The sequence below is a fragment of the Dicentrarchus labrax genome, unplaced genomic scaffold (assembly GCF_905237075.1).
Source record: "Dicentrarchus labrax unplaced genomic scaffold, dlabrax2021, whole genome shotgun sequence".
NCBI classification, from domain to species: domain Eukaryota; kingdom Metazoa; phylum Chordata; class Actinopteri; family Moronidae; genus Dicentrarchus; species Dicentrarchus labrax.
This window is the reverse complement of record NW_026136719.1, coordinates 10453090-10467621: the sequence shown is the minus strand read 5'-3', so window position 1 is coordinate 10467621 and position 14532 is coordinate 10453090. Positions and strand designations below refer to the sequence as shown.

At 39.2% G+C, this 14532-nt stretch overlaps 1 protein-coding gene across 2 annotated transcripts; it reads right to left on the bottom strand.

Moving 5' to 3' along the window:
* Nucleotides 1-1491: 1491 nt before the first annotated feature.
* On the bottom strand, nt 1492-13949 carry LOC127351583 (SHC-transforming protein 3-like). Of its 2 annotated transcripts, none has more exons than XM_051379256.1 (14): nt 13426-13949; nt 13091-13169; nt 12429-12991; nt 10043-10113; nt 8026-8086; nt 7796-7915; nt 7626-7676; nt 6111-6162; nt 5472-5598; nt 4681-4873; nt 3846-3918; nt 3054-3150; nt 2796-2943; nt 1492-2257 (listed from the first exon to the last, which is right to left on the bottom strand). In XM_051379256.1, exons 2-14 carry the CDS (start codon nt 13140-13142, stop codon nt 2129-2131), a joined length of 1737 nt encoding a protein of 578 aa, XP_051235216.1. In that variant the 5' UTR covers nt 13143-13169; nt 13426-13949; the 3' UTR covers nt 1492-2128. The 2 variants fall into 2 exon arrangements, with proteins under 2 accessions (XP_051235216.1, XP_051235215.1); XM_051379255.1 differs by having other exon boundaries at nt 7626-7679; nt 13426-13947.
* Nucleotides 13950-14532: the final 583 nt, after the last annotated feature.

The window sequence follows — 14532 nt, the reverse complement described above, 5'->3', positions numbered from 1 at the left end:
CCGAGCCTCTCAGAGGTTGATGAGGGCCACAGCCCGAAAGCAGTCAACTGCATACTTTCAGCACACAGTCATCTTTTACTTCACCAAAATCTGCAAGTGACAGGCTGCTGAAAACTGAGGGAGAAGTGTTGCAGCAATTATTATAGGCTGTTTACTACCAGTCATTTTCACTGCTCCTTCACTTGCACATCTGTTTCAAGAATACTGAAAGAACCAATGAGATGCAGAAAGTAATTTTACTTTAAATCAGTGGTGTGAGCATATATGTATGATCCCATATTTTATCATGAACATATATAAAATGATGGAGAAATGCAATGACTACATAAAGAAATTGACAATTTTAGAAATCAGGCCAGAGAGTATTTGACCAGTCAAGAAAACATATTTTGGAATATGCTGAAGGGGAATGAGCTCTTGTAAAGACTGATAGCGCCATCTTGTGGCTCAAAGTATCTGCACAGTTAAAAAAGTGTTTTACCTGATTTCCACAGTGATTATTTTTCCAGGTGTGGGCTCAAATAAGGAAACTGAAGTCACTGTAAGATCTTTATAAAATAAAAAACATGACTTTTCAGTTATTAATGATGGAATAGGAGGGATTTGCCAATGTTTAGAAGTAATGTCTAACTTTTAAAATCACAATTGGAAAGGGCAAATAACAACCTCATTATCATGAGAGCAAAATCTCCAAGGCAAAGTCCTTACATTATGTTCCATAGAGCAGCCACAACCTGCAGCTTTTAATTCCATTGAAATAGTGAAGGCAGTCCAATAAGAAGAGCCACAGTGCACAATCTCCTTTCTGCATTTGTGTGTGTTGGTCTCTTAAAATCTTACCAGAGGCTCTTAACTCCATGTGTTTTTGGTGGCATTTGATACCAGAAGGTAAAAAGAGTATAAGATCAATCAACTCTTCCTCTTCCTTGTGCAGCACATTGCGTTGAGCACTTTGATTGGCTGTTAAACACTGTCTCAGCTACACATATAGATAAAAACTTAACAAAAAGTTTGTTGTGAATATAGTTTCTAAATATTTTTATTAGACCAACTAAATATTACTGTCTGTCATTTATGTTTCTTTAAGTATATGTTCGTGAAATTTGGAAGACAAATCAATTCTAATTAGTATGCACTGACAACCTCCCTAGAGCCTGCACATTAAAATGTTTTATACTCAATGTTTTATGTTATAGTGGAAACTATGTGACTGTATAGAAAATTGGAAATGTTTAATTTCTTTCTCACTTGTTTTCTTTCTCTGTAAACCCTTTCAAACATTCCAGACATGTGTAGATATTGAATATCTAAATCAGATTTTTACTGATGAAATAATACAAATGATAATGATAATTTGTGTCATGTTGTAATGTGATGTGAAGAATCGTTAAAGGTGTCTCTGAGAGAGTTGTGTTGTTCACACGAGTAAGAAGAAATGAACTTGTGTTTTTATGGTTGGAGGTTTAACAAGAAAGAAATTGCAGGAATCCATTCTGTAAAAGAACTGAAGATGTATTTGATTACACTTTATGGGGAACAAAGATTTTACAAAGAACAAAGACATTACTATTTGCATATTTGCCAGCTTATCTGAGACTAAACTTCAAATCTCTGTAGATTCTGGTTACAAACAGCATTTGAATACCACATACAGAATGTAACAAATAAGTGGAATGAACAGCTATTTTCAAAAGTCATGCATGGGAAATGGAGACAAAACAATAACATATTAAAACCAATGCACACAAGACAAATTTAGCCTGTAAAAAAATATTCTGAAAGTCTGCCAACAATCTGGTAATTTCCTCCCGACACCAGTGATTGTGCTTAAACTTTGAGTAAACACCAGAACATTCAGCCCGAGAGACAGAGACAGGATGTTCTGCAGATCAGCGGCTGTTCTCAACACAGGGCGAGGCACAGTGTTTGAGGATTTACTCAAATCTTAGAAAAATCAAACAATTCACTTCACATATACAACATATGTTTAAATAATAGAATATGCTGGGAAGTGATGTCAAATTTTCAACAATCTCAAAGTGTTGAAACTTTTCTTGCTTGTGCACAAAAAGTGTTGAGAACTGCTTGTGAAGGCTGATGTATGCATGTGACAGTCTATGAAAGTGTGTTAGTGTCTTTGTAGGACTGGCTGTTTCAGACACAGCTCGCTGCCTCCAGACACAATGGGCATCTGGTTCTCCATGTGGAAACGCACCAGGTGACCAACACTCAGAAACACCTGATCACGGGTCCGCACCTGGAAACACCAAAAGAAAGACAACGGGCCTAAATATTAAGACTGGCCTCTGTTCCTGACAGAGGACTGAAACCATAAAAATCTGAGATAAATAAATGACCCAATAAATAAATAAATGTGCCATTAAATGCACCAAAAATAATATTTAAAAAAACAAAACAAAACAAAACAAAGGATTAATCAATTTATATCAGGGGCATCGTTTTCGATTTATTACTTTATTTTGTCTATTATATCTTTTTTCTTTTAATTGCATTTATTTATGTGTGTATTTGTTCCTGTATCATTTTCCCTTAGCATTTCCCTCCATTTATTTCCCCAACCTTATTTATTTCTGTGTCTTCTCTTCACTGTATGCTTCATTATGCAAATTAGCCAGGCTATCATTAAAGGTGTGTCATGCGGTAAACTTCTCTTATTTAATGTTATATTTATTTATTCATTAATTTATGTATTTATTTATTTTTGGTGGTTTCGGTCCACCATAGATCTCTGCTCCGCATGCATGTGTATTTGAAATTCAACACCACAGCTCTACCTGTCCATGTGGATCAACCAGCAGCAGGTGGCGCACGGTGGTTCCCTCCATACCACTGAGTACATACTGACCAGTGGCAGAGCTGCTCTCTCTGACCAGGAAATCCCCACTACAGGTGAGGAGTGACTCTGCCTGCTCTCTTGCTAACCTGGGATGAAGGATGTTAGAGAAGTAACAGAGAAAGAAAGAGGGAGATATACATTAGCAGGGAGACACATAAAAGCTGGTAATTCAGGCATTGGGAGGTTGATCGCTCACCTGCCGTGGAACCAGTTCTCCTCCCGGATCAGGTCCTGGATCCGTGTCTCAGAGAAAGGAGTACACCATTCAGCACTGACCTCAGATTTCACTGAGTCTGGTGGAGATACAATAGAGGAAGAATATAACAGTACACGGTGTGTTTCTTCAACTAGGATGAACTCTAAACCAAGATTATATGATGGTTTATTTTATTATTCTCTCGTAAACTAATCTTATTCTAATCTCTACTTTTAAAACTCTTAAGTTAACTCAACTCAACACTTTATGGTTTACTTTAAAGAGACAGTGAGGTGTTTAAACGGCTGCATTAAAAAGTTGTTTCATAATAATTCTGAATGTTTACGGCACTGCAGCTTCAGCAAAGAGTCTGCTATCAAACATGGGATTAAGTGAAAAGCTTGCTGGTGCCAGTATTTCTTCCTCTACAGCTCTAATTATGGGAAGAATAAGTGTAACAGCTGCATGATGTAGCAGTGAAGGCTCTGTGCATGGGCTTTTGTCAGTGACTGTTTCAATCTGGAGCTTTATTCTGGCCTATAATGTAACCTATAAAGTATACTTGGTTTAAACAATTTAACTGAGTTTTACTAAACCAATTTTTTATTTAAATTATGATGCACAGATGGGATCAAATTTAATCTGGTTTTCAAACTGAGTGTACCTAAACATAAATGACCCTGAACTGAACTTGCGCATAGGCTCAGACAAACACACAGTACATTACATAGTAGTAGTTACATACATGCACACAGACACATTTGAACTCAGGAGTGTACTGATGATTTTTACCTGCAGGTGGAGCTGGAGTTTCTTCTGTGATGGAGCAGTTCTCATAGAGTGAAACAGTCTGAGCCGAACAAACCTGCAACAGCACTAGATGAGTCATACACACAAGACAGAGATCTTTGTGTGTGTGTGTGTGTGTGTGTGTGTGTGTGTGTGTGTGTGTGTGTGTGTGAGTCTGTATGTGTGTGTGCGTGTGCATTCAGGGGCAGTAATGGCCTAAAGGTTAGAAATGTGTGCTCATGACAGGAAAGTCACTGACTCAATTCCGAGACTAGCACAATAATTCTGGGAAGTGATAGAGAAGTGCTTGTGCCTCCTTTATTACCAACCTCTGAGGTGCCCTTGAGAAAGACAATTAAAGCTCAACTGCTTCTGCTCAGTGGCCTACAGATACAATTATGCTTCACAAGGAAGCGCCAATTCGTGTAAACATTTGTGCCCAACGACCCTATCCCGGATAAAGAGAGCCTAGTCCAACTTGTTGTTTCTGAATTTTTTGACCGTATCTTACGGCCTTCCTCTGTTGGCGGAGTTACTCAGTTGCTATTGTTAAATAATACAATGCAATATATATAATACAATATATAATATATGCTCAAATAATATAATGTTAATAGATAAATCATTATTATTTCAACATATGAAAACAACTAAACTATCTCCATGATATCTGAGCAGCAAACTCTGCCATGAGACCATGAGATGTGGTTGAAAACTTTAGAAACAACAAGTTGGACCTTGTGTTTCTGATGAAACTAATGTTCCTAAGGTCAAAATAGACAGTCAAACTCAACGGACCAAATACTGTATGTGTTCTTGTGTTACAATTAACTCTTACCCCCTGTGTGTCAGTATCCTGTTTGTTCTCCGCCCTTGTGAGCCGTAGGTCCTCTATGCCACCATGAGGTGGCATCTTTCCTGGGACCACATTGTAGTAGTCAGGATGCTTGCTGACTTCACCTTCCTGCTTTGCCTTTTGGTCTGTTATTGTCTCCTCTGGGCTCCATTTGTGACAGATTCTCACTGATGACCTGCATGTAGAAAGTTACATGATATTCAGCCCCCTGCGTCTGCTGTGGAGAAGCTGTGACATGACTTCAGATACGAATATAATGAACAAACACAAACACACACACACACACACACACACACACACACACACACACACACACATACAAAGATAGAGACACATACTCAAATCAAAGCATAGGTTTCCTTGAATTTGCCAAATAAAAAAGTTGTTGGAATGAAAATTCATTATTACAATTTCCCAAATCTCAAGTTGATATATTAGAATTGCTTGTTTTGTAAGTAAGAACAAAACCCAAAAGCTATTCTATCTACTTAAACTAAAAGCATCAAATACCCACATTTAAGAAGCTAGAACCAGAGGATGTGCATTTTTGTAGATTAATTTAACAGAATGAGGCTCCCTGGATCAAACTTTAAAAGTTCTACATTGAGACAACTACACTATTATAAAAGAACCATTGGCCAATGTAGTGAGACATTGCTAAATTCCAGTCCGAATTAAATGGGTGAAATTAACAGTATATTAAAATTTGATGTGTGGCAATTTATTGAGTTGTGTCACACCATTAAGACAGCTACAGTGGATAGAAGGACAACCTGGGATTGTTGGAGAGGAGCGATGGTGAGTGGCTGAGAAGTTGTCGGAAACGAGTCTCAAAGGCCTGACCGATGCTGTTGATAACCTCACTGGCCCCACCCTGGGGACACTCCAGGATGTGACAAGCTGACAGAGAGAGGGAAGGAGATTTGTTATTTTCCAGGTTGTGCCGGAAGTCCAGTGGAAGCCTGGCTCATCAGAATGATAAATTAAAGATCGCGTTCAGTCATGTATTAAGAAAAATATACAAATAGTCTGCTTGGAACAATAATGTGTATGATACGTTTTTCTGCTGGACACAAGATGTCTTATTTCTTATTATGTAAAGTCCATTCTCGGTGTATGTGCACTGGTAGCTTCAAGTTTCTACATCACACTTGTATAAGTTGCATACTGGACCAGGATTGATAAACTATTTGTGATGTCACAAATCATGCTCAAAGGCCTCACCCCTTAAAATCTGATTTTCAATGAGCTCAGAAAAACTTTCCACTTTCAGCAGATGAATGTGAAAACATCCTTCTAGTGTCAAACTCTGCACATACACCACTCTGAACAGTGAAGCTCAAACATCACACTATAGGCACAAGAAGAACAACATATTATTGAGTGGAGGAGGACTTTAAACTGTACCTTACCTCTCTGATTGAAGAGATCCTTGGCAACATAAGCAATGTAATCTGCCATATCCTGTAAACAAATTAAGAGAAAAATAATAATAAGCATTACCTAAAGAATATGTAACTTTGCCCAAAAAGCAGCAATTGTGGCCACAAATGGCAAAAACAAGGTGCTAAATGCTAATTTAGACACTGTATTTACATAGGTTATCAGTAGCACAACCACATAACAATCATAAAGTCAGAAAACTGACTCAATAATGTCAGTAATACAGAAATATTTGTCTAAAGTTTGTTAACAACAGCCACTATAACCTACTGGTCATTCCAGACTGAGTAAGGCTGTAGAAGCAGAACCGTGTAAAAATGTATTAAAATCAGCGAGAGTGCGTTTCATTTCTCACAAATTGAACATTTCATTTCTAAAAGGACGAATGTTATTTCTTCTTTCTAAGGTTACTTAGTATCACTTTAAAGGTATTCTCTGTATTTCTCTTACTCTTCTGTATGTAATCATTGAAAACACAACAGACATTTTCAGTTAATGGTCATCCAAGTGCATTCTCTGTTTAATTAATTCACTCCCTATCAGTGGTTCTCTGATACTAATACAAGAGCCGAGTCAGCTGAATATGTTTCACCATAAAGCCTCTGTGGCAGATTGATTTTAATTCCCCCCCCTGCTATCTTCCATGTGTCCAAGCCAACTGAGCCGAGGCTTGGAGCACACTACAAGATTATTTTAGCTAATTAATTAAACAGTGAGCTATAATCCCATCCATAGCTTCGCCTGTGTTGTGTTTCCCAGACAGAAACTACCTTCCTCTTCTCTCTAATCTTTGGTCAGTGCAACCTCGCAGTATCAAAAAGGCAATGAAATATTACAGTGTGTACCAAGCATTTGTATTCACTGTTTGTTTGAGCTGGAAAAAGGGAAATCGTGGATGCTAGCCAAAACATAAACAAGAGTTTTTGTTTGTCAAGCAGTTTATTAAGCAGCAAGGGTTTGACCTTGGCAGCAGCTAATAACTGACATGTCCTGCTGGCTATTAACAGAGCTGCATTGATTTTCTTTTTTTTTTCTTTTTTTGTATTCATTATAGACATTCAGGCCAGAGGAACATTTCCAGTCAGGATGAAAAACACAAATTCTGTCATATGGAAATAATGTGGGCATGGATGCAAAGAGAGGGAGAATTGATAAGAGTAATTAGTTTGAAATGGACATTGGGAGGTGTAAAGATGATGAAAGCACATGCTGGCTTTGATGGTTTTATTAAGTCACAAGAAAGGATTTCATGATTTGTTGCTTATGCTAATGCATTATCCTAATAATTACACTTAAGGAGCCAATCAGAGATGATAATTCACCCCAAAAGTTGGGGTAGAAAATAATTAAATCCTCCATAAATGGCAGCAAAAGAGGCAGTAATCAAACTAAATCAAATTACTCACTGTGTAAGTGTGTGTTTGTGTCCCTATCTGCCCATGAACATGTTTGTACATGTGAAACATTTGAGAATATGAACCTACTGGGTCTCCTCCTGAGGCGAATGAAATAGCCTGTATTGGGTGATGGGCAATCTTCTGAGGAAGAGAAGAGTGGGGAAAAAAACAGAGAAACAGGAAAAGTTTTTTACTCCATGCCTCAGTAATTCAGATGTGTGACAGTTATAATTTGGTTAACGTGTTGAAGCTGTAACCTGTAGGGAGGAGGCAGCGATCAGAGTCACACTGTCTGTGGAAACAGCGAGGATGACCCTACTCCCAGAAAACTGTAGGTTGATTTGACCCAGAACAGCAGACAGTCCCTTGCATACAGGCTGATGGTGAGAAAAATCACAGTTATTCTAGTTATGTCTGTGTTGATTGCATTGGTGCGTGCACTGTGTGTGTGTGTGTGTGTGTGTGTGTGTGTGTGTGTGTATTTTACCCTTTTAGTTTTCACTGCTGTCTTGGCTGATGTCCTCTCACACAGTCTGCTCATTGCCTCTCTGCACACACAGACACACACAGATTATACGCATGTACAGATGCACAAGCACATACACACACCAAACACAGAGACACCTTTGTAAATATGAGATCCAGTGTGCCCTGCTAACATGTGACTTGCATGTGAGAATTTGAGAGGAAGGAAACTACATTACAAGAAGCTCATCTACATTATTAGTGAAATAATATATAATGTAATTACATTAAAAAGTAGTACTATATGCTGGAATGTAATTAAATACATTTACTCAAGTGCAGAAACTTTAAGGACCAGTGTGTAGGATATAGTAGTATCTAGCAGTGAAGCTGCAGATTGCAACCAACTGAATATCGCTCACCTTCCAAGTGTATAGGAGAAACTACTGTGGGCACAAAAAGTGTGAAAGGCCCTATTTACAGCCAGTGTTTGGTTTGTCCCTTCTGGACTACTGTAGAAGCATGGAACAGAGGACCCACTCCCTCTGTAGATGTAACCAGCTCATTCTAATGATTCTTATTTTCAGTTGATTATACACTAATAAAAACATATCTATGAATATTATATTTTAATCCCCTAAATCTTACACACTGGACCTTTAAGTACAATTATGAGGTATTTGTGCTTTACTTGTGTATTTCCTTTTCATACCACTATTTCAGAGGTAAATGTACTTTTACTCCACTACATTTATTTGACAGCTATACATGTACATAACTTGCAATAGACTGAGCAACCAAGCAGTCTATGAAATGGGTCAGTGGAGGAGGAAGAATTCAGACCTTTTACTTAAGTAAAAATATCAATACATGTCTCATAATTTAAGCATGCACATTAATGGAGTATTTTCGTGGTATTGCTACTTTTATCAAAGCAACATATCTGGGTACTTCTTCCACCACTCACTAGCATATATGTGCCTTGATGAGTGTTTAATGGAAATTCTCTCTATGTGTTGCTGAATATGAAAATACAACATTTTATTTCTTTATGTTTTTTAATTTGAATCTGTGGTAAATCTGGTTTCATATATCTTGTATTTCTTGTTGTTATTTTATTAATCCCCGTTGTTTTGTGTTAGTGTTTTGTGACCCATGATTATTTTCTTCAGATTTGATCCAAGTCTGTCTTAAATGCTTTGCAACTTTTATGTTTTATTCTCTACGCGATACTGCTTTATTGACCAGGAGACTTGTGTAAAAGAGATATTGAATTTCAGTGAGACCTTTCTTTGATAGATAAGGCTTTACACGATTATACCAAAACATAGATTAAAAGAAGATAGATTATAGACCAAAAACTGCCTGAAAAATAATAAAAACAAAACACTGAAAAAATGAAATATGATGTTTGGGTCACAGAGGTCAAAGCATACAAACACCCACACAAAACCAACATCCCACTATATATCTAGGAAGCAAGACTTTTCTTCCAAGAATTGCTTTTCTTCTCCTCGAAAACAAATTGTATGCAATGGATTGAGGTCTCTCTCTCTCACTCTTTCTCTCTTAATAAGACTATGAGAGATCATTAGGAGGAAATTCATCTAATTGGATTTTCTGCCCCATCATTCAGTAGCGTTGTTGTGAACAGAGGTTGCTGTGTCCATTGCCGCTTTTGGCATCCTGCACTAGGATGTAAATATCAAATGATGAGGAGAAAGCCCCAATTTATGAAACATTATACATTTAATTTGATTTCCCCCTTTGAAACATTTTTTAAATAAGCCACACATGTCTTGCTTGGCAAATATACTGTATATTGAATGAATTGAGCCAGTCAGCGTAAAGTGGTTTCCTTTTTTCTTTTGCTTCTTCCATGCACATACAGATCATCAGCTTATTCAAGTTTTTTCTGAGACTGTCAGCAGTTACATGTTCTTTCTTATGTACCAATGCATATTATGTGTGTGTGTGTGTGTGTGTGTGTGTGTGTGTGTGTGTGTGTGTGCGTGTGCTGGTAGTGGGAGGCCTCCTACCGTGTCACTTGCATTCTCGTATCAAAGTCAAGCGTTCTCATGGACTGGGTCACCTCCACACTACCCATGTACTAGGAAATCACAACAAAACACCAGTTACTCACTGATTGCAATGTAAAATAATTCAGACAGGGTGGTGGCAGTGGTTCTCAATCCAAGGGGTCTAAAGAATAGACAGTCATGGAATAATTCAGTCTTATGTAATGGGGATCCCCTGAGACTTCCCATTCTCAAATAGGGGTCCGCATGGCTGAGCATGGTCGTATTTCCATGAGACAGAATGGCTGCAGCTGCACGACCTGTGAATTGGAAGTGAATTCTTTGTATCCCTGAATTCCCAGACTTCTGTAACAACACTGAGACTACATTACATTCTGTTCTAATCTGTAGCATCCTAGATAGCTGCTTTGTTAGATTATGTGTTGCATTTGCAACTGTAATGCCAAACTTTTTACTTGTGTGTTTGGTCTGATTCTGCCACTATGCAGATGACAGCCAACTGTATATCTGTATTGCCCGATGACCTCAACCATCTAAATTGATTAACGATGTAAATACTGGTTCAAATACTTTTTAAGTAGACTCAGCAAATGGTTCAAACTGCAGTTTGGGGATCAATTAAACTGCATTTTTTTCACCAAATAGCAAAAGTCTATCATATAGTTTCTGACATTACACATTTCTGCCATGCTTATTTTCTCTCTTCTTGACTATTGAAGCTACTACCCAAGAAATAAAAAAAATAAAACCTGTGGCTCATACAAAATGGAGCTCTCAAAACACGTCAACAAGCCAAGCTAAAAGCTCTGTAAGGCTGTACTAAATGTTAATCAGTTAATCAGTATGCTATAATGTTGGTAGAAATATTACTAACATGCTGATATATCGCAGGTATAACGGTCACCATCTTAGTTTAGTGTGTTAACATGCTAATATTTGCTAATCAGACTGAAACACAAACTGCAGCCGAAGCTGAATCTCGTTAGTTTTTCAGGCATTTGGTTATAAATCAAATTATTGGACAAACTGATGATGGCTTAAGATGAAATGTCCAGGGATCATAATCAGGATTCATCCCCAAGAACCCATGAATGTCTGGACAAAATGTTGAATTATTTCACAAGATAAGAAAGCTTTGATGTGCTGGTTGTTCTCGGGGGGGAAAAGGAGATCTGAGTCTGGACCAAAATGGTGGACCGACTGACCAACTGACCAACATTGCCATCTTTTCAGGCATGCCACTAGCATAGCCAAAAACCCATCATGACAATATTTAATCCCTGTGTTTATTAACATATGTGACTGTCTCTCCTTTTACACTCATAACTGCTGGTTTAGGTCATAAAGCATTGGAGCATTAAATGTATGCACGTACTGTTGCTTATGGACCTAGACCGTGGAGTAGCCTGTCAATTGTTGTCCGACGTGCAACCTCCGCACTGAAGAAACAGTTTTGGATATCTTGACATGTATTTAATTGTAAAGATGTGAAGAGGATGGAGGAACGTTTCATGCAACCAGACAACATTTAGACCATGTGCACTGATACACTTTGGTCCAGCCCCACTTCTATTGGCCATGAGCTTCAGCAGAGCAGACCCTATAGGCTGGAGGCAGGATGAGTAAGTCAACTGACCAGACTTAAATCAATACGTGTGTGTGTGTGTGTGTGTGTGTGTGTGTGTGTGTATGTGTGGGTAGGGTGAGTGGGCGGGAGAGTAATGTATGTGTGTGCTTGTTTATAGAGGACAATCAGACAGTCCGTTCTCATTTCCATCAGTGGTCAGCTCACAGGCCCTGCTCCTAATCACCCATGCGAACACACCTCCGGTTCTAGGACAGCATGGGCTCTGCTGATACCGGATACATTCACTCTCATGCACTCACTTACACATGCACGCACACACACACAGAAGCAGAGCAGATCTAGAGAGGAGCAGAGAGCCAGGATGAGTCACTACTGCCTACACAGGAAGCTCTATCTGAGAGGGAGGGGGTGAATGTACAAAAGTGAGTGTGATGGTGTGGATGGAGCACAGGGAGAGTGTGTCTATGTGTGTGTGTCCTGTGTTCACATGTGTTTGTGTTGGTACTGGTAGGAATTATACTGCGTACTTCAACTCTCTGCTGGGACCCTGGATATGAGGTTAGCTGCACTTTCTTGCAGTGTTAAGTGGAGAGGCTTTACACTGACACACAATCAATATTTTAGTAATACCACATAAATTTTAGGCGAATTATCAAAGTGGAAAACAGGAAAATTAGTCGCGCAAGGAAGCTTACACACACTCCTACTTGCAGTTTGCTACCCAACCAGTCTGATTTCTGTTGTGCACAGCAGAGTGTATTCATACACTGTTATTGGTTAACGTATGGTGACAGGTACCTTGATGTGATGGTGAACTGCTCTGTTTGCTGTCCGCACCACTGTACAGTCATCTACTGCAGAGGAAGTCTTCCAACAGCACAGACCATCTCTGTGATGTGAGCAAGGAGGACAGTTGGGGGTCCAGGGGAGGCTGGCCATCCGATGCAGGGTGATGGGTCTTTTTGTGCAGCGCAGAGCTGAGTGAGTTAGGTTTTGGCCAGTCGATAGGGGTACATTGAGGGAAGGTTGACTACAAAATCTCTGATTAGGCCCTGAGTTGCACTCAGTTCTGGACAAAGGTCTGCCAGTGTGCCCATTAGTGGCTCTGTCCTCAGCTGTGTTTGTCTGTCCCCTTAGACCCCGCAGGGAAATAGGACTTTGCAATCGTATGTTGGCCACACGGGGGATGAAGTCCCTCAGGGTGGACGGCCCATGGTGTGTCGGCGTCCCGGGATCCAGCTGGGCAAAATCAGAGTCTATGCAAAGATCCCTCTTCAGGGGCAGCATTCTTTGGGGCCGATCCTCCAGAGACGTCAGAGAATCGTTGCGCAGACGACTGTATTTGGTGCGCTTCAGCATGCCTGTAGAGGATGAAAGAGAAAGTGTTACAATCAGATATGCAGCACAGTGATTTTCATTGTACTGATTATGTTTGTAATGACTACAAAGTGATGAGCTACCTGGTAAGTGTCCTGTCTGTGATTTGAACCTGGGTAAGATTCGCTCTCTCATAATCGGGGAACTGGACAAAGGAGAGCACTGGGACAAAGTGAAAAAGAGAAAAATCATCCAGAACAATCACAGTTATTACAGACAGAGGTTTGGCTTGATAAAGCAGATTTGACTAGAGATAGCAGAAATAACAAGAGCCATTAAATGCATTTAGTTGAGGATTTGGGGTAAAATGCTAATCAGCTGATATTTGTGAAATGATTTTAGCATCTGGCATACTGTGTCCAGAGATTATTAGATGGGATTCCCACTGTAACTGTACATTGCAGTAGATTCAACTCACCAGTGTGGGACTGGGGATGTCCTGTGGAGTCTAAAGTCCAGTCTGCTCCGCTCTAGTCATGCTGAGTACAGTCCCGTCCTACTGACACATACACTTTCTCAGTCAGTTGCCAGGCTTCCACTTCTGCTTCACCTCCACATCAACTTTCCTCCCCTCTCTTTCTGAGCCACAGCAGAAATGTGCAGCTTTTATGAATGAACTTTCTTTTTTTTTATGAATGAGAGGCTCTCGCTCACTTCCTCTGTCTCTCTGACGGTGCATGCAGATGAATGTGTGAATGGAGCGGAGGAGAGATTGACAGACGGCCCCTAAGGCTCTCTCCCCCTCCCTCACCCATAAACTACCATCCAATCACAGCCGAGTAGGGTGACTCATGCTGTACACACACACTAACACTTACACACTGAGGCAGAGCCAATACAGCACATGAGTGCTCTATTCCTCTCTTGTAACATCAGTTGCACCTCAGAGATGCTGTTAAAGTGCGTTATTAAAACAGTATTAGCTTCGTTCTTCTCCATTTTACATTTTTCTCTTAATTTTAGACCACTAGGGTTTAACGTCTGTACTAATTGGAGAATTAGCTCAGATTGATTTGATTTACACCATAAAAAGACATTCTATAGTGATATTCAAATGTCCTGCATGAAAACACATGAGGAAGATTTAACTGAAACATTTGCATTTCCGTTTGATTTCAATCAGAACAATATTTCAGGCGCCGACTGAAGAGTTAGTTTGCATACTGCACTTATTCCTGATTTAGAGATTATTATCTAACAACAGCAAAAAGCAGGCAGAGAGTAGCAGTACTTCCATATTTAGGGTTGAGATTAAAGGGTACATTTTAGACATTTTGAAGGAAAGAACAATTTCTGACTTTAGGATTGTTTTTAAACAAATACATTACATTACAGATACTTGACAACTATGGATTGTATATAAATAAGCAAGATGTGACAATTAAGTCTTCAAGCCTGAGTGCATGACATATGCTACAGCAGAGCTTTGTCCCTTCCTAGTGGTCATTCAGTAAAACTGCAATCTAGGCCTTTAAATATCTATTATTCTGAAGACTATTTTCTTGATTAATCAATGTAATGTTTT